The sequence below is a fragment of the Panthera pardus genome, unplaced genomic scaffold (assembly GCF_024362965.1).
Source record: "Panthera pardus isolate Hobbes unplaced genomic scaffold, ASM2436296v1 HiC_scaffold_25, whole genome shotgun sequence".
In the NCBI taxonomy this organism is placed as follows: Eukaryota; Metazoa; Chordata; class Mammalia; order Carnivora; family Felidae; genus Panthera; species Panthera pardus.
The window spans coordinates 3,555,436-3,575,734 of NW_026526821.1; the positions used below are offsets into that span (position 1 = coordinate 3,555,436).

The 20,299-nt window shown below is 52.7% G+C and overlaps 1 protein-coding gene and 1 long non-coding RNA gene across 2 annotated transcripts in view; one reads left to right on the forward strand and one right to left on the reverse strand.

Moving 5' to 3' along the window:
• Positions 1-4,890: 4,890 nt before the first annotated feature.
• CDH26 (cadherin 26) overlaps positions 4,891-20,299 on the reverse strand; it is a 42,262-nt gene continuing 26,853 nt past the window's right edge. The window contains exons 11-18 of the mRNA XM_019426380.2: positions 18,261-18,500; positions 16,477-16,698; positions 15,781-15,911; positions 14,088-14,165; positions 12,420-12,518; positions 10,442-10,495; positions 8,033-8,107; positions 4,891-5,964 (exon numbers count right to left, since the gene is read on the reverse strand). Coding sequence (XP_019281925.2) covers positions 5,803-5,964; positions 8,033-8,107; positions 10,442-10,495; positions 12,420-12,518; positions 14,088-14,165; positions 15,781-15,911; positions 16,477-16,698; positions 18,261-18,500 — 1,061 coding nt within the window. The 3' untranslated portion in view covers positions 4,891-5,802. The remainder of the gene's footprint in view (positions 5,965-8,032; positions 8,108-10,441; positions 10,496-12,419; positions 12,519-14,087; positions 14,166-15,780; positions 15,912-16,476; positions 16,699-18,260; positions 18,501-20,299) is intronic.
• LOC128773440 (uncharacterized) lies at positions 17,725-18,204 on the forward strand. Its single transcript, XR_008417674.1, has 2 exons — positions 17,725-17,830; positions 18,080-18,204. It is a non-coding gene; the product is annotated as an uncharacterized LOC128773440 (long non-coding RNA).

The following is a 20,299-nucleotide window of genomic DNA, read 5'->3' on the forward strand; positions in this document are numbered from 1 at the left end:
AGAACCCGGTTACCTGGTCGCATCCAGGTCAGGCAAGTCCGGGAGATGTTTGCATTTGAGGAAGCCATACTCTGGCTAAAACTCAGGGACTTTATTTCTTAGGAGAAGGAAGAAGGCACGGGGTTGTGGGCTGGGTAGCAGTCTCGGCCACCGCCCACCCTGCAGCCACCCACATATCGGCGCTCGCCCTTCTGCTGCACCCACGACCCACCCCCACCGCACCCCCGGACACAGCGGCAGAGCCCCAGCCTGTCCCCGCATGTGCCTCAAAACGCAGGGTCCCAAGGATAAGGCGGAAAACCTCCCCACCAGAAACGGTTCGAAGCTACGAACCAGGCAGTCCCCGGCTCCCAGTCCACCCAGCATAAGGCGGGTGAGTGGGAAGGAGACGCCGGCACGAGAAACGCCCCTCTGGAGCGAAGACTGAGAAGCACAACCTCCCCTGGTCCATCCACGTGCGCCAATCCGAGCAGGAGGAACAGCCAGGAGGCCACGGCCCCCCGCCGGGGTCCTCGCGAGGTGCGTCTCTGCCGCCCCTGCCCCATGTGGGCGTCAGAGGGCGTGTCGTCCTGGGGTCTCTGTGGTGGTGGCTCCAGGGATTGCTCTGGGGCTGGGCAGTCCCGGGCTCTTGCAGACCAGGCTGTGGTTTCTTTGGCAGAGTGTTTGTTCCAAAACGTGTGGACCTCGGATCCATCAGTTGCCCATCAGCTCTAGCCGTCAAGGCAGTTTCTAACCCTGAAGTGTCGGCCGTCTTCACTCACTGGCCTGCACGCGGCCCCCCCCCCCCGTCTCCTGGCACGATGTCCTGGCCACCCCGAGCCTCCGGGGGCCACGGGCTTTGCTGCGAACTTCACACGTCAGTGGGACGGGGCTCGGTTTTCTTTTCTGCTAAGTGTGCTGCTTTGTGGAAGACCATCCCAGTTCCGGATGCCGTGGGAGAGCCTAGCAGTTGCTTTTTCAACCCTGCAAGGCTCCAAATTACCAAGCTCTCGGTCACTTTCGGTGGCAGGCTGCAGGCAGGGAGCATCTCCATCATCACAGGGCGTCCCCTCTTCCCACGCCTACGCCGGCCGCTCTCTTGTAAAGCTTTGCTAAGGGCAGCAAGCAGCGGCTACCACGCTTCTGCGTCATGGCTCTCTCCTGTCATCCCTCCCTCGATCCGAGCTCAGAACACGGGCTGCTTTTCAAAAAACAGCAGGGGACAGCTGTTAGCAACTGCTTCATTTCTCCACGCTGTCGCCAGGCCTCTGGCCCACAGCGTTTGAGTCCCTGACACCTGCCAACATCCACGGAGTCGGTGCCACATGTCTCTGTTCTGCTACTCACAGCTCACCTCTCTTGGTCCTTTTTTTTCTATCAGTTAAGATTAGATTTGCCCGGAAAATCCAAAGGAGCAGTGGCTTCAATGGGACTTTTAAATCTCCCGCATTCTGAGTCCACAGTAAGGTGGTCCATGGACGGTCCAGCGGGACTCCATGGCGGCAGGAACTGACCCGTCTTCTGTCTTGCTGGCATGCCATATATCAGCACTAATGGTGATGCCCAGGATGGCTGCCTCAGCGCCAGCCATCAAATCCTCATTCCAACCCAGTAGAAGAAGAAGAGTGGGAACAGACAGACACATCTGCCCTCATCAGGGACACTTCCAGGAAGTTGCCTTCCGTTGGCCAGAACTTAGTCGCATGGTCATACCTGGCTCAAGGGAGGATGGAAGGGTCACTTCCATTCTGGATGGCAGAAAAGTCAAGTTTCTGTTGAGGAATGAGAGGTGATGGATTTGGGGGCAATTAGGCTCTGCTAATGTGGAAAAGTTCAGTATCAGTGTCTCTCCTATTCTAGCTCTAGAATTCTCTAGCCTCCTCCTTCTTCAGGACAGATTTATGCCTCTGACATGCACCTTGCAGAAGAGACAATGACCAGACAAGGTGTGCAGTCTTCTGCCCACGCATCATTCTTGAGGTTGCTTTTGCTACACCTACTTCATGGGGACATAAAGTGAGGGTCTCCGGGCTACTGTTTCTGTTGGGGAGGTTTTAACAGCTAGGAGGGCTTCTGTGCTCAGTGAATCACAGAAGTGACCAAAACAAACACCTCCGATGAGAAGCACCCATAAAACCAACGAGACTATTAATTCAAATGGAAAACCAAAATTGATGAAATGCAAAATATTTAACTTCCCAGACTGCAGCTAGCCTTGGACTACTAAGTCATTTAGAGGCTAATGTTCTTAATAAAATCACATTTTCCCTGAAAATATTTACTATTTCTGTTTTTATTGCCTTCTTCATTGCTATTAATAAGATTTTGATTTAGTTCACGAATATATGTAAATTCAGCATTTTCACCAAAACCTCCTGATGCCAGTGTTTCTAATAGAAACTTCTTATTTTAAAAATTTTTTTTAAATGTTTATTTATTTTTGAGAGAGAGAGACAGAGTTGGAGCCAGGGAGGGGCAGAGAGAGAGGGAGATGATGTCGAAGCAGGCTCCAGGCTCTAAGCTGTCAGCGCAGAGCCCGACATGGGGCTCGAACCCACAAACCATGACATCGTGACCTGAGCCGAAGTCAGACGCTTGCCTGACTAAGCCAGCCAGGTGCCGCAGAAACTTTTTAAGTCATGTACACAGACTTGAGAAAAACCTTGTGGTGAGAACATCCATGAATCATGTCAGTCGGGGAAAGTGATCATACATAATACAGACCGGCATCCTAAAGGGAGGGGCTGTATGCCTCGTGTGTGTTACACAAACATCGTCTCTGCTGGACACCACGCCCCCAACGCTCGAGACCTATGAAAATGGTCAAGATCTGAAAAAATATTGCCTTCCAAACACACTAAGGGAGCAGCAAAATTAAAATTAATAAATGTCTAATTAAGCATCTACAAAATATAATACTTTGTTCTCCTCATTAATTGTTAAATTCCGCATTCATGAATTTTTCATCGGTATTTTATTACTTTTGAAAACAATTAGTTGCAGAGTCTCTCATAATGCAAGAATTCACAAGTATACGCAGCTGCCAAGATTTCATAACCAGTAGTAAATGAAGCAAGCTGCCTGTAGCCAAAAACAAACTTATTTAAAACCTTTCAGAATTTGTACGGCAGTGTGTCTGTTTTTAACACAGGCTGTGGATACATCTTCAAATGTGTGATACGGGTGCGTATCCGCCTTACGCGCCTGGGTGGCTCAGCCGGTTAAGCATCTGACTCTTGATTTTGGCTCAGGTCGTGATCCCAGGGTCCGTGAGATCGAGCCCCTGCGTCGGGCTCTGTGCAGACAGTGTGGAGCCTGCTTGGGATTCTCTCTCTCTGCCCCCTCCCTGCTTGCACACCCTCTCTCTTTCTCTCAAAATAAGAAAATAAACTGAAAAAAAATTTAAAACATAAAATGCAAATGTTTGATACGATACGGGGTTTCCACTAAAAAATGCCTTCACCAAGGGTTGGCACACGTTAAATATGTTTGGCTTTGTGGGCATACAGCTCTACCGTGACAGCACAAAACCAGTCATAGATGATACACAGACACTGCAAGAACATAGCTGTGTGCTAATAAAACTTTATTTACAAAGGCAGATGGTGAACCATATCCGCCCCACTGCCCTGGTTTTCTGGCCGTTGCCTCAGATCCAGGAAGGTCTAATGACCACCTACTGATCCTGGCAACAATTCAGTCTCAAAAGGCGTAGTTTTCTAAAAAGTTACTTTTATCCCTAATTACCCAGAAAATGTCCTAGAGTCTCTCCTGAATCGTTGAAGCATTCGCACAGCTATCGTACACACTCAGGCGCCACGTCGATGTCCCAGTGTTTCCGAGATGGTTTTCTTCCTCTTCAGTTACCCAGAGCCCTAGGTGATGAGTGAAGTAACCACGTACAGACCCTTGAGATTTCTTTGAAGGAAATGCTTCTTCAGAAAGAAGGGGAAGTTGTGACCCTGAGTCAGCTGAAACTGCTTAATGTAATACTTCACTGATTCCACAGCCAACGTGTTTCTCCTGATACTTCCCGGGGCGCGAGAGGGCACGGCAAAAGATGGTGCCTATCAATTATATACTTTTTTTTTTTTTAATCTTGGCCCTGGGCTTTTAGATAGCCAATGTATTTATTAAAGTGTCCTGATAGCACTAGGCTTTTGCTGAGCAAAATTACTCACACAAGAAAACTATCTTGTTTGTATTTTGTTACTATCAACATCATCATACCACTGTTACTCTACTGCTTGGCGGTTCGCTTCTCTTGGTCCTTTCTTTTGTTTTGTTTTGTCTTGTTTTGCTTTTATTTTTTTTAATCTTTATTTATTTTTGAGAGAGAGAGACAGACAGAGCATGAGCAGGGTAGGGGCAGAGAGAGACGGAGACACAGAATCCGAAGCAGGCTCCAGGCTCCGAGCTGTCAGCACAGAGCCCGATGCGGGGCTCGAACTCACAAACCGCGAGATCATGACCTGAGCCGAAGTCGGACGCTCAACCAACTGAGCCATCCAGGTGCCCTGCTTCGTCCTTTCTTTTGTATCAGTTAACATTAGATTTGCCCAGGAGTGGCAGAAAATCCGAAAGAGCTGCAGCTTAAACAAGACATATTTAAATCTCCCTCATTTTGAGTCCAGAATAAGGTGGTCCAATGATCGGTCCAGCGGGGGCTTCCTCATGTGAGGAACATACATTCGCTTCTGTGCCACACATACATCTGTTACCCAGACAAGAGAACTCTTTATAGGGCAAATGTCCTGCTATTTAAATTTTTTTTAAAGAATTTTAAAAGAAACTACCCTCCCCACCCCCCCCCACCCCCCCCCCCCCCACACACACACACTTAAACTAGCAGTAAGTAGACAAGTAAAAACTCAGTTTGGGGTTTTTTATAATACTTCTCTTTTCTTTATTTTATTTATTTTAAGAGAGGGAGAGATAGGGTACGAGGGGTAGGGGTAGGGGCAGGGAGAGGGAGAGAGAAGCTTAAGCAGGCTCCATGCTTAGCACAAAGCCCAACTCGGAGCTCGATCCCACGACTCTGGGATCGTGACCTGAGCCAAAATCAGAGTCAGGCACTCAACCGAATGAGGCACCCACGTGTCCCAAGTTTGAGTTTTGCTTAAAGATAAAATCTAATTGGAATGTATTCATTCCATGGCTACTAAATTCTTTTACATATGTATATAAATTCTTTCATATGTAATAAATACAAGTTAAATCATACCTATTCATGTTTTAAAGTATGTACAGCTTATAAAGTGATAACCATGATCCTTTGTCTTACGATAACATATTTCTTTACTCAACAAGTACAAAGGAACCAGTATTTGTTTTTTGACCATCACTAAAAATACTGCTCACAAATATTCCAAAAACATTTCCCTGTTTACCTATTTTTTTACTTAAACTGAAGCAGAATCATACTTATAGAAATAAATAATCACTAAAAACTGTCTAGTTTACATTTTCCCCCAGTATTAACCTGTTGTCACGAAATTGCTGGCTAATCTATAAATTATCATTTCATTTCCCCTCAGAGCTGGGCTGTTAACAGAAGGAGGGAGTCTCTCTTAAAAAAAAAAAAAATCTGTCTGACAAGTCACATTTATAAAAAAGCATAACCTGTTGTTTTGCTTCGGCTCAAGATGCCTGGTCCGAAAATATCAGAATCCAGCCTCACAGTTTACCCTTAGTTTAGGACTAGGAGGAGGGTTGGGGAGAAGAAAAGTCCCTTGACTAGCATAGCAGGTGAACTCCCTTGAATACCCTCCACGAATTATCCCAGTTGTCCAAAATGGGCTGTTCTAGGCAGGACCACCTGACTCAGCATACATTTCTTGAAGCGGAGCAGCCTTTGAAGCCCGAGTCCGGTTCCGAGCAGGCAAGAGAACTGAGGCTTTCTGCTCCTTCGCACTCTCCCTCCTCCGCGTAGATGTGAGGCCGGTGACCAGTGTCACCTGCTAGGGCGTCAACGCCACAGAGCTTCTGGAGAAAAACCAGGGGAAGAGAAGGTAAGTGCCAGGTTCTTCCACACGCCGTCCGTTTTCTCCAGGGTCCACGGGGGGCCGGGGGGGTTGGGGAGGGGAAGTCGGGGGGGGACTGCCCCAGTGCAGTGTTAATGGCGCGCTCTTCTTTGTCCCCGGCTGTCTCAGAAGTTTCTGCAGACTCAGAAACGGCAGCCGAGGGGAAGGAGACCACCCTCCCGGTCCCCAGCTGCTCTCCCGGAGGGAACCGTGGCGAGCTCGCGGCCTGCGCGTCCTGGCTCCCCCTCCCACCCCCGCCTTGACCCCTTGGGTGAGCCTCGCCCCCCGCACCCCGATGCCCCCCCTCCTGGCTCCCGCTGTCCCGCCCCCACCTGCCAGCCTCCACTGAGCAAACTCCCGCTCATCCTTCAGGGCCCAAGGCGTCTCTCTGCGAAGCCTTCTCTGGCTTGTTCTGGCCCGAGAGACTCGCTAAATGTTTGCCGGACAGACTCCCACCTGCTTGCTTTCCAGCGCCTCGGGGAGGGTGCCGTCTGGACCTGAGCCACGTCAGCCCAGGGGGGAGCGGGTTTAGCGGCAGATCCCGAGAGGGCGAGCTCACAGAGGGCACGGGGACGTTCAGAACCAGAGGGCCCAGAGCCCGAGGAGGAGGCGGGAGGCGGGAGAAGGCCGGAAGGAGGAAGTGGAGGGGTCCTGGACACCATCCCTGTCCCCAAGCTCCCCGCTGTACCCAGCTTCCTGGGGCTCACGGGAGCCCCTCCCAGGCTCTGTGTTCAGCGGGAGACGCAGCGTCTCAGCCCCGTGTCCACAGGCGCCCACAGGTAGGCCCCTGCCCGCGTCCGCTCGCTCGGGGACTGTGGTCACCGTCTGGCCCTCACCCCGGGGGGCGGGGGGGCGGGGGAGGAAAGGAAGCGCCTCCAGCTGGCGACGTGCCCACGCTCTGGCCGAGGCCTCACCAGTCCCCTCACGTCCCCCCAGGGGCGCCGGAGGGATCATGAATGACAACCCGCAGCGGGGTCCGCACTGTGCAGGCTCAAAACCCCCGAGGCTGACGACGCGGCAGCGGCCCCTGGGCCCTGATGCAGCGATTTCAGAGGCCCCAGAAGATCAATAGTTGATCATCAAGCCCCACCTAAGGTAGAAGGCTCATCGGGGAAGGAACCAGGCCTTTAATCTGTTTTCCTCCACCGATTCCACCGAGCACAGCGCTCCGGGCTCGTACCCAACACAGGCCGCCTTCCTGCCTGGAGGATGGAGGACGACCCGGGCTGGACCCAGCGGGCGGGCACCTTTGGCCCTTCCCCACGGCCCCCTGGGTGCAGCTGTGTGCCACTAGGGGCTGCCAGATGCCACGTGACCATCCCCAGGTGCCGGTGACTCTATCTGCCGGGTGTGCAGTGAGCCGCTCGCTCGGGTCTCCCTGCAGGCGGGTGGATGGGGGGCCCCCTGGACGTTGCTCAAAGCTGGGGGTGGTCATTCAAGGAGAGGGGCCCTCGGCGGCCCCCGGTCCGGCCTTGGGTCTGAGCACCTGTCACCTGCTCTGTCCTCCATCCTTGGCCACCACGTGTCAGGCGTGATGCGGCCCTGTCCCCACAGGGAGAGACAGGCAGACGCTGTGGTCTGGGTGGCCCATTCCCCGTCCTCCCCGCCCGCAGCGGGGCCGATGACGCCTTGGGACGCAGCCACGACCGTGCGGGACACTCGGCCCCCTCCCAAAGGCGCCTGGACCGTGTGCCTTCGCTCCCAGACTTGGGCACATAAAGTATTTGTGGTTTTGTCCATCTGCTGGGCTGGGGAGGGACCACGCTCCCTGTGGCCTCAGGGCCTCACTGAAGTTCGGAGCTCCCACCCCAGGGACTGGCCGGGCCCCAGAGGGACCTGACACAGGGCAGGCCCCAGGCGGTGACTGTGGAGCGCCAAGGTCTGGTTCCTCAAGCCACAGTGGTGCCGCCCTGCCTGCCACCCGTCCTCACGGCCAGGGGAGCATCACCTGGCTTCACCAAACAGGGTCCGGGGACCTGGAGTCAGAGGCAGAAGCAGAAGGCACACTGACAAAAGGAAGCCTTTCCCACCTGGCTCAGGGTCTCCGCCATCATCCCCACGCTCACTTCCGGGCATCGTCTGGGCACCACGGCATCCCGGTACACCTGAGAAGCCAACCAGCAGAACCCCAACACCAGTGAGGGGGGCCCTTCACTTTGATGACCTCCGCTGCCCGGCAGGGACAGGGCCACCTCCCAGCCGGAGGGCCACCCCAGGGACTGGCAGGCCAAGGACTGTGTGCACACATGTCCCCTATTTGAGCGTTGGGAGAGGGGGAGGCCCGGCAGGTGCCGATGCTGGACCTTTCAATGCAGCGGCTCTGGGGGGCTGGGGAAGGGAGCCCCGGCAGGACCAGCCAGCAGGCTTTAGGTAGGTTCGCAAACTCCGTTCAGTGACCAGATGATTCTGGAAGAGCTGGTCCTGGCTCTCAGTGGTGGGCAGGCACCCTTCACTCACTTGGCAAGTGTCTGCGGGTCTGGGGCTTTGGGCCTGGCAACGGCTGGGGCACCACGGTGGGGAAGCGCGCTAAGCCTGCAGCTTGCACAACTGAATCATGGGAGTCGGGGCCACTTGGGGCCAGGCAGGCAAGGCGACTGGGCACGAGAGCAAGGCGGCCTCACTCCCGTGCTCACACAGGTGCAGGGGAGCACCTGAGGGTGAAAAGGAACAAGAGTGAGGCGCTGGGGAGCAGCGGTGAGGGGGACCCCGCCCAGCCAGGGCCAGGGAGGCCTCTCGGGAGGAGGGGGAGCGGGAGGAAGGAACACCAGGGCCACCGAGGAGGAGGGCCTTCCAGGTGGAAGGCCCAGCAGAGGCCCGCAGTCCAGGGGGAGCACGGAGAGACTGGAGCCCGAGCGGCAGGTGGAGGCCAGGGGTGAGCGGAACATCCCAGAGGACCCTGGGCCACAAGGCTGCGGACTGTTTCCCAAGTGCGGCGGGAGGCCGTCGGGAAGTTTTAAACTGGACGGCAATTCCATACGATTTGTGTTTTAAGACACTGACGTGGCTCCCGGCCATCCCTGAGTGCAGGGGTACTTGTGGCGGTCCAGAGAGGCGTGTGAAAAATGGGAAAGTCTGGGACAATTTCATGTATATATAAAACCTCACATGTCCACATAAGATATAAGTTGTACAAGTTCATGTGTAACACACACACATGCATACACACACACACACACACACCTACACACATATCTGCCTACCTGCCACATCACACCCACTGACCTGAACTAAACTCACTTAGCCAGAGAGCAAGTGTGGACGGCTACAAAGAGTGCTGAGGACCCGCGGCCCCGACGAGGGTGCTGGCTGGGGATGCCGTGCCAGGTTTGGCTCCTGGAGATAGAGACCTCTCCTGCCACCCGGGCCCTTCACCAGGCGCTCACTGGTCGGACACTGGTCCTTCTCCGTCTCCAGTGAGACTCGGGGCCATTCTGCCCGAGCGCAGACAGCATGTGCCCCCGCCCTCACCAACGGGACAGCTTCCCGACCTCCACACTGAGTCACTGGCTTCAGCCTGTGTCCCCGGGGCCACGACTCCCCCAGGACACTCCAGCGAGAGTGCTTGAATTTCATTTTAAATATATGCACATTATTTGAACATATTATTGAATGTTATTTTTATAATATAATGGAAAATCGTTTACCTCTTTTTAATCGAGTCCTCCCCCAACATGTTCATAAAAGCAAAAGTGTCACAATTTGCTTTCATGAACTTGGATGAAATTTTCATCTCCTGTTTGCTTAATCAAAGGAGATACTGATATTATAAATCGATCTACCTAAAAACTTAATATTTGAAACTGCCTGTTGGCGTAAATTCAGATTTTCTTGATATTTTAACAACCGATTTACAACAATGTGGGGCAATGAATCAGGTGCTGGGATAACATGATTTTGCATTCTTCATCCACAACGTCTCACTTGTATTTTTTGTTTTTCAGCAGGACCACTGTTTCCACTGATTGCTCTGGCAATGGGTCTATGTTGTGAGTGTCGGTATCCTCAAAGTGGGTATTAATAAGAAGCCTCCCTTATCTGTTTTACTTACAATGGCATTCTTCCCAGGATCTTAGATGAACAGAAGAATTTTGCTGCTAGTAAGGTCTAGGAACAAAACGAACCAGAGGGCCTCTGGGGCCCTCTTAGCTCAAAACTTCTGTAAGCCTGTGAAGAGGATGGCAAAAGAATATTCGGGCCTTGGCCAAGTTCTTAGCAACTCGGCAGCAAAAGGAATTTGCCAGGGACTGAAAAACTCTATGCTTCCAAGTCTAGATGTGTGGTTTTTTACTTATTTCGAATTCATCCTCCACACTCACGCCTCCTTTTCGTTCATTTGGGTGTTGGGCAGAATTTCTCAAATTTCCAATTTTCAGGGCTTTCCACAGCTGTTAGCAAGGTAAGGGAACCCTCTCCCTGGTGACACATCCATCTGTACTTACGGGAGTAGAATATTTGTTCCTCGCGCCTCTTGGCTCAAAAGGCATGTCACAACCCTTAATTTTAAAAAGGATGAAAAATACATAAATCAGTAAAGGAAAAGTAACACGGATGGAACGTCTATTGGTTTCATATTAATTTTCCAAGGAGGCAAACGTGTAACTAGACATTCTTGCAATCACATCGCTTCTAACTTTTGTACTACAGGTATAACAATTCCAGTGATGGCAATGTTGTTGTCCATAGCAAAAATCCACAAGACAGCTACATGGTGCTTTGTGGAGATGGAGGATGAACACGTGAGATTTTCAAGCCCCATCTTTGGTCTAGGAAGGCCCAGGAAGGCTCGCTTTGAGCCATGGGCGTAGGCTCAACATCTGCGTATGAGGCACATTCATCCCTGGGACCCAGAACCGGCTACACGATTTGCAGGGCCCGCTGCAAAATGAAAACGTGGGGCCCCTTGTCCAAACAGTAAGACTTTCAAGGTGGTGACAACAGGGCTTTAAACCAGGCACGGGGCCCTTGTGAGCACAGGGCCCCGTGTGACCGACCAGGTCCAGGCCCACGAAGCAGCCCTTCCAGGGTTAGAGGGGCACGTTCACAAATACACAAGCCCACTCAAGGGTGGGTCCACGGCATCATCTTTGTGCAAAAAAGAACAGCACGTTTTTATCTCAAACACAGCCTGAGAAAAGAGAATGAAATGATAGAGATCATGAATTCTTTTTTAGAAGTTTTCCATCATAGAAATTGTGGCTTTTTGGACCTTGAATACCTCTTTTAGTTGTCGTCAAAACTGTACATTTTTTGTTAAAGTCGTACCTAGTTATGCTGGTGAAGTCCAAGTAAGGTCTCTATTTGAGACCCGTATTAGTAGTTTTGTACCGGGGCACGTGGGTGGCTCAGTCGGTTAAGCATCTGACTCTTGATTTCAGCTCAGGTCATGATCTCATGGTTCCTGAGTTCAAGCCCCACATTGGACTCCGCACTGACAGTGTGGAGCCTGCTTGGGATTCTCTCTCTCCCTCGCTCTCTGCCCCTCCCCCAGTTGTGCCTGCTCTCTCTCTCTCTCTCTCTCTCAAAAATAAACATTAAATACAAATTTAAAAACAATAGTGCTGTACCAAAGTCAGTTTTCTGGTTTTGATAAAATGTTCTGGTTGTGTTATCTTTGGGGGAAGCTGAGTGAAACTGTACACAGAAACTCTCTGGCCTATTTTTACAGTTTCTTCCAAGCCACATGATTTCAGAAAAACCACTTTTTAAGGCCCCACGCCCAACATGGGGATCGAACTCACAACCCTAAGATCAAGAGTCACGTGCTCCACCGACTGAGCCAGCCGGGCTCTCCCCACCCCCGAGAAAAATCATTCCAAAAATCAAAACAATAGTTCTAGAATTTGTACATAGAGGGCATGAAGACACGATGCAGGAGGATGTCAGGGCTCAGTCGGCAGGAGGGCTGAAATGTGATTGGGGCCAAAGCCACGTGTTTGTAATCTTATGGGTTATCTCAGGTACCCTTAGGTGGACACAAGAAAATGTATTTCTTTGTGGGTGTTCTAAAAAGAAGCATCATATGGGGCGCCTGGGTGGCTCAGTCGGTTGGGCGGCCGACTTCGGCTCAGGTCATGATCTCACGATCCGTGAGTTCGAGCCCCGCGTCGGGCTCTGTGCTGATGGCTCAGAGCCTGGAGCCTGTTTCGGATTCTGTGTCTCCCTCTCCCTGACCCTCCCCCATTCGTGCTCTGTCTCTCTCTGTCTCAAAAATAAATAAACATTAAAAAAATTTAAAAAAAGAAGCATCATATTTGATCAAAACTATCAAACAACAACTCTTAACAGCCAACAATAACCATAGCTAGTTAGGTAAATGAGAAGGTTTTCATTGACTGTGTTTGTTCTACCGGCAACACAGAATCTTCTACAAGGGCTGCCTCTCAAGGGAGCCAACTGTCAAACATTAGGGGTCCTTACCGCAACAGGCGGTGAGCTTCTGTAATGCACTGAAGTCCCCAAGACGAAGTATTCCTGCTCTGCTGTTCTTGACGCAGGTGCGAGCACGTCGTGTGCATCCTGGGGGGCGGGGGAGGCAGATGATTTACTCGGAAGATAATGCATTTCCCCCCAGCTGCGAGCAGAGCGCGCGCTGTGCGCATCCTTCCGCACCTTTCCCTCGGGCTATGCTCATGTGCAGATAGAAGCTAGTGTGAGGAGAAGGGGGTGGAAGGGGACAGAAAGGTGGAAAAATGCAAGAGCAGGGCTGGGGACAGAGCAGGTGGCCCACCATGACTGCAGGCGGGGACTGGAACATTCCATCCGTAGTGCCGTGGATGCCCGAAAACCGAGGGTGTGCGTGCACAAGACCTAGCCGGTGACACAGACCAATGAAGCTGGATTCGAGGGTGGGGCTGTCGGCAATTTCTGCTTTGGGTGTCTGTTATTCTGTTAGGCCCTTCGATGGCGAAACAAAATTTCCAAGGGAATAAAGCAGGGAGTGGATCTTAATGGTGGCTTTAACAAAGCTCATGCTTTGCAGCAGATTTTAACGTATCAGGTTACCCAATAAATCATACGTGACACCTTGACCGAGGGAAGGTGTGTGAATGGCACTGTATTTAACCCGTCACCACAGGGGAAGTTACTATTTGCAGGACTTTCACTTTCTGGGTGAAAGGAACCCAGAGGCACATGGAGAAGCAGAAGCGGCAGGCCTCGATCACCCTCCCCCGGGGGCTCTGGGAAAGAGCGGGTGGGGCCTGCAGGGTGCATGCCTAGGACACGCTCAATGCTTCTGGCCTCTGGAAGCTGACAGGCCCACCGACGCAGCTCACACGTATCGGTGTGCAAGGTGTACAAGAGAGAAGGAGCAGTCGTCCTCCCCCAGGGGCATGGATTGGTGGGCGGGACGCCCGTGGACCGGCCCCTGCTCACCCCCAGCCAAGCACCTGCTCAATAATTTATGGCAGCCCGGATTAACTCGCTGTCTTTGAAGTGGGATCATCTATCACGTAGAGAAGGGAAGATTTGGCCGGTTTGGCAACACGGGTTTAAATGACATTGAGTTGCAGGGTGAGACGATGCTTCCCCCTCTGACTCCTCATCCACACTCCTGATGGCATCGGGGGTGGGGGGGTCTCCACCCAGTGGCAGCGTGGCTCTCCCGTCTCTGCCTTCTTCAGAGACCTGAGCCTTTGGCAGGCGGCATTTTCTACCCAGAGTTATGGGGTTCTAGTTCAATTGTATCTACTTTCCACTTCTCAGCTCTTCGTACAGGTAAAACTAGTTTTTTTGTTTACCGTTGAAATATAGGATTTCCTGTTTAAAGAAACGTGCTTTATCCGGACAGAAATCCACTGAGAGAAAGAAATATTGTAAAAAGGACACTGGCACGGGTGGCATGTGCGTGTGGCAGAAGGTCGTGAAGGTGGCACCGCTGAGGCTGAAATCTGGGCGTGGGGTCACCCGATGCTGCTGACCTGTTAGGCTGAGTCACAGGGCTTTGCAGGTGAGGCAGGGGGCAGGCAGGCGCGGAGCGGGCTCGCAGAGGGGCGTGAGGGATGTGGGCCGGGGGCTCCCTGCCACGGGAACCCTCCGCAGAGCCGCCCTCCGTCTAAACCCAAGCAGCCGGTGGGCCGTGCTTACCTGAGCACCGAGCTCGGCCTCCGCCCCCGCTGTGTTTAGCAACCGGACTGACATCTGATCCCTGACATCTGGCCTTCCCTGTGGGCACACGGAAAGAAATACGACGGGGTTGAAATTACAGACGGCAGAAATAAAGGCAGAGAGCGAGGAGTGGCATCCCAAACACGGATCAACACCCTCACGGGAAACATCCCGACTCTGGAAAATACACCGATCCCGTAAATCCAGACAACGGCTTCGGAACTGCTGGTCAGGAGGCAGAGTTTCTTGTTGTTCCGCGTCTCACAGGAAATGATGGTGAAAAAGACTCCTGTTTTGATGGGGCCTCAGAGTCCAAAGCTCATTCTCTTCCAAGGCTCGCGGCGACGCTCTCGGGGTCCCCGGGGTTGGGCCGTGCTGTATGTACTGGAGAGTTTGTACCACACCTCCTGCCTTCTCGACCCCACCCCGGGAGGGCTCAGAGCAGTCCTTTGTGGGCGCACAGGCAGGTGCACCCACACCATGGCCCAAGGCGGTCGCTTCCCTTTCCCTCACGCCCGGAAGGAAGAGAAAATGTGAGAAGAAGCCGAGGGGTCTGGCTCACCGCCAGCTTCTCCAACCACCCATCACTTCTGAGAACATCTCCCTGTTTACTCAAGCACGTGGCCAAAGTGAATTGGACTGTCTTTTCCCAAAAATGTCTCACTTGGCGCGACAAGTCTCTTGTTCTCCCAGGAGAAAGTTGTGGGTGGAGATCCGAGACGAGAGCAAGATGGGGCGTCCCGTGTCCCCCGCGCAGGAAGGGTGGTGCTCCCTCCGCACGTTTCTTGGCTTTCGGTTTTTAGATCAACCACCCTTAGTTCCAGGTGAAGTCAGGCAGGAGAGCTCGCAGCGCCTTCCTTGCGCTGCCCGGCCGACCCCAGCCCAGGGCTGCTGTGACGACACCCAGCAAGGTCAGCGGCGGTGGCAGCAGCTTTGCAAACCCAACAGTCACCTGCCGATCGCCTGTGTCTTGGGGAGGGTGAGAAGCTTCCACGGGCAGGTCTTGCTTGATCCACAGCCGGTCTCTAAGGTGGACTTTGCCATCCCTGGCGCACAGGTGAGGATGTGAGGGTGAATGGCGCGCTCGCTGTGACGAAGGGAATGAGAAGTCCCTGCCAGGCTGGTGAGCTCGGTGCCCAGCCTCGGCCGGGAGAGGGCGGAGGGCCGGGTTGTGCCTCACCCCTGCCCCAGGCGGTTCACGGGTGAGCCTCACACACTCTCCATCTAGAGAAGCTCCACGCGGCAGACACCATCTGCCTCTGAGCAAGGCTTCTGCACCTCAGCGCGGCTGGCACCTCGGCCAGCCCCCTCCCTGTCCTGTGCACTGGAGGACATTCGGGAGCCGCCCTGGCCTCCCTCCACCCCCTGGAAGCCAAAAACACGTCTCCCCAGCCCAACCGGTTACGACCATCAGAATCGTCTCCGGACATCACCACACGTCCCCCGGGGGTGCTGAATTGCCCCTAGTTGAGAATTGCCAACCTAACGCAAGAAATCGATGTAGTTGAGCCGGACAATTTTCATGGGATTTTTTTTTTTTTTTTTTTTTGCCCATTTTCCACTCAAACATGCGTGAGTTTGAAGAGATGAGAGAAGGCACGATGAATGGGAAGGTGTGCCTGTGAATTGCGGACATCACCAGCATGAAACACGACGCGTGAGGCCCCGTTACCTGGGTCGAGATGGCTTGGCTCTCATCGTTATACATGATCAGCGTCTGCTGGCCTTGGTCACGTGGGACAGACCGTCCGTACCCCGTGGCTTCGGAGCCACAATAGCACCGCAGCAGGAACAGCAGAGCCACTACAATGAGACCAGGCAGGACAATGAGTTGGACGGGGGTTTTGACGGGATCTGGTTCTGATAACTTGCAACTCGGCCATGAGTGGACACGGCCAAACTGGGCCGCGATCGTCTCCGTAGCTGTAGGACTAGTGCAGCGTGGGGCCCGAGCAGGTGCCAGATAACTATTGGTTGAATCGATTCATACCATGCGATCGATAATATCGTATCGTTTATTTGAAAATCTAGCATCCTCGTCAGCCCGCTCCCAGCCCAGGAGCCTAGATATCTGTACACTGTGGCCCCCGGCGTTACTGCAAAGCATAGCGTTCATCTACGGGCTCCGTTGCTATCAACAGCCGCCGGCTGAATAGAAGCTGCTCTCGCCGGACAGGCAGCATGTCCGACCAGGTCGGGAAAGTCTGATCTGAGTCCGTGACTCCGATGAGCCTAGGGGTCATCCTCAAGGCATTCCACTGATCTCTGCCATCTTCTGCTCCCCGCCCCGGAGGGAGGACTCCACACTGCTGGCTGACAGGCCGGGGAGAGGAGCCGCATCCCGAGGACAGTTCCGCAGACCACTGACCTGCTAGAGCCACGAACGCTGCAAAGGGAGGGACCAGGGCCCCCACGAGGAGCCCAGCTCCTGTGACCGACGGCTCCGCACATGTGACTCCATCAGGGCAGGAACAGACCCTCACGTGGACGGACTGCTTCCGGGAAAGTCCCTGTTTGTCTCTGATGAAAAGTGGCACAGAGTAATTCCCAGGCGGGAGGCTTCTCAACATCCAAAGTTCAACCGACCGACCTGCAAAAGGAAACGGACCTTGCATGCAATTCACTCGTTCATTTGCTTATCTGCTCAGCAGGTATTTACTAAGTGCCTACCATGTGCCAAGGCTCTGTACAAAAGTTAGCCAACTTCGAAGGGAGAGGGAACAGTCACCAAGACCACCCCCACTTGTGACACCTGCTACAAGTCCGCGGCTTCTCAGCCAGGCTCAGGTTTGAACATTTTCTCCAAGGACCCATAGAACTCACTGAAGGCTGTGTGCTCATAGTTATGGTTTATCACAGCAAGCAGATAGAGATTAAAATCAGTCAGGGCAGGAAGCACATAGGGCAGAGTCCAGAGGAGTATCCGTGGAGTCAGGACGGTGTCACTTTCTGTATCTGTCGGGACAGCGTCACTTCCCGCATAGGTAAGTGACAACATTCTTGGAGCAAGGCCAACCAGGAAAGCTCACTGAGCCTTGTGTCCAGAATCTTTCTCAAGACTCAGTCATGTAAACCTGGCCGGCCACCCGTACGGCTGACCTCGGGCTCCAGCACTTTTGGAGACCGCCGGACGCCCACAGGACCCATAGCGTCCACCCTAAATCCCAGTGTTCCTATCCGATTGGCACAAGACCCCAGGTAAGCAGAAACGCTCCTTTCAGGCAGGACGTCCCAAGGGCCTAGAGAGCAACTCCCGGAAGCCAAGGGCAAAGGCCAGAGTTCTTGTGGGAAGAAGTTCAGTGTTTCCCTACACACTCTGGGTCTGGGAACCATAAACATGAGCTCACAGTGGCAACGAAAAGACAGGCGACATTCTGCAGATACGCTGCTAGAAGCTCAAAGGAGAATGTTGGCAATGGATGCCAGTGGTTCCTCCCGCTAACAGCACCCCCGTTTTCCTTTGGGAGAGCCGCACCTCCGGAACCCTCAGCCCAGGTGGGTCAGGAGGCGTAAAGCCCAGATCCCAGCATGGTTCCGCGTGGACTCGGAACCAGCCAGTCCACGTATCTGCCCTTCCCAACTCCCAGCAGGCGACCCAGGTCACACAGTGACATACGTCTTCTTGCCAGGTGCTAGGATGGGTCCTAGGGACTCCCGGAAGCCACCCTGCCACCCCAGAGGAGAGCCTGCGTGCAAAAGAAGAAACCCGGAGGGGCGCCTGGGTGGCTCAGTCGGTTGGGCGGCCGACTTCGGCTCAGGTCATGATCTCGCGGTCCATGAGTTCGAGCCCTGCATCGGGCTCTGTGCCGACAGCTCAGAGCCTGGAGCCTGTTTCGGATTCTGTGTCTCCCTCTCTCTCTGACCTTCCCCCATTCATGCTCTGTCTCTCTCTGTCTCTAAAATGAATAAACGTTAAATAAATAAATAAATAAATAAATAAATAAAAAGAAGAAACCCGGAGAAAGGCAGAGCCACAGTAAGGACAGACATTGTCCAGGGATGTCCCTTGAGCACCTAGACCCAGTTCTGCTGGAACAAAGGCTTACCTGGCATCTTTCTCAGTTACATAAGCCAATAAATTCCTTTTTTGCCTGTGTCTGTGAGAGTCAGGTTGCCTTCAATCCTCTATCCTTGGCCAGAACAAATACTCACCCCGATTTTCCCCCAATTTCCATGTGTCTTCTGCATTTCCCCACAACTTGTCCAATTCAAACGTGAACGGGTCTGCGAAGGGCTCCAGATCGCCATCCTCCGCCTCCAGGAGGAGCGTCTCGTTCGCCGCAGACTCACAGACCTCCATGTATCGAGAATGCGGATGGAGAGCGGGGGCGTTGTCATTGATGTCGGACAGGAAAAGCATCAGGGTCCCCGTCCCGGTCTGCGGCGGGAGGCCTTGGAACACAGGGATTCCAGACAGGGTTGCTCATTAATGAAAGAACCTTTTCCACTCGCACAAATCCCTGGAACATGAGCCCTGCCGCCCTCCGGGGAAGAGAGCCGATCCACAGAAAGACTGACTCCATTTCCCTTTCAACGTCGTAAGCTTTACAGTAGGTGTTTGACCTGTCTTCCTGCTTTTTGGAAAATTTGGAATCTCTGGGAAGGGTACGTGAACAAAACGCTTGCCACCCAAAATCATTTGTAGAACCAGGTGGGATAGAATCATTCGTTTTTCTGGGTGTCGATCATGCCAGGCATCAAGAAGGGGGTGGGACAGGAGTGAAACGGGTGTGAGGTGGTGACGGAAATGGTCTGTACCTTGGCTGAGTCCACATCAGAATCCTGGTTGTCACTACAGTTTTATAGGGTGTCAGCCACCAGGGGACACCAGATAATGGGTACTCTGGACCCCACTACATCATTTCTTCAGATCCCTGGAAGATGGACCCCTTTCTTTCTCCTCACTTAAGACTGATTGGGGGATGCCCGGGGGCGGGGGAGGGGCTCAGTCAGTTAAGCATCTGTCTCCCGATCTCAGCTCAGTCCATGATCTCACGGTTTGTGGGATCGAGCCCCACATGAGGCTCTGCACTGACAGTGTGGAGCCTGCTTGGGATTCTCTTTCCACACCCCCTCCCACTCAAAATGAATTAAAAAAAAAAAACGATTGGGAACACAGATTTAATATCTTCCTAACCTAACCAACATTCTACTCGTTAATCGTGCAAATGGGATATACACCTACATTTCCCTTAAAACCTGGGTTTGAATTCACAGATTTCCTTCAAGGCAATTAACTAAAGTTACTTGAAAGTTGTGATTTATTCAACTTTGGTTTCTGCAGGTTTTTAAAAAAATTTTTTTAATGTTTTTATTTATTTTTGAGACAGAGAGAGAGCATGATCAGGGGAGCGGCAGAGAGGGAGGGAGACACGGAATCCTGAGCAGGCTCCAGGCTCTGAGCTGTCAGCACAGAGCCTGACACGGGGCTCGAACTCACAGAGTGTGAGATCATGACCTGAGCTGAAGTCAGACGCTCAACCGACTGAGCCACCCAGGCGCCCTGGTTTCAGCAGGTTTAAAAGTTCAGCCATGGGAGATCAGAGACAGTAGTGTTGGAACAGGCTCACAGAACTGCCCGACCAGGTTTACAACAAATTTGTCCCATACGGTCACACTTGTCAGAGCTTATAAGCCATTCCCAGTACAGAGACCCTGTGCTAAGTATTTATCACCCACCACCGGCTTTGAGAAAGAGCTAAAAAGCTGCTTTATGTCTAGATGGAACAGACACTGGGTCCAATGGTGGCTTCCTCATCGGCTCAATCATCTTCTGAATGAATACTGCCCCTCTTCCCATGGCATTTGTCTCGAGTCTGCCATTTCAAACATTATCATCAAAAATAGTTGCCAGTATTAAAAAAAATAAAGGAGGGTGCGCCTGGGTGGCTCAGTTGGTTAAGCGTCCGACTTCAGCTCAGGTCATGATCTCACGGTTCATGAGTTGGAGCCCCGCATCAGGCTCTGTGCGGACAGCTCGGAGCCCGGAGCCTGCTTCCAGTTCTGTGTCTCCCTCTCTCTTCCCCTCCCCTGCTTACACTCTGTCTCTCTCTCAAAAATAAATAAACATTAAAAAAAAATAGGTTCCAGTAGCTGCGTAGTGATAAAAAGATTTACAGTTTTCCAGGTTGGGCTGAAAGACTGTCACTAGAATTATTTTCCCTCAGGAAGCCAGGAAACACACTTTCCCG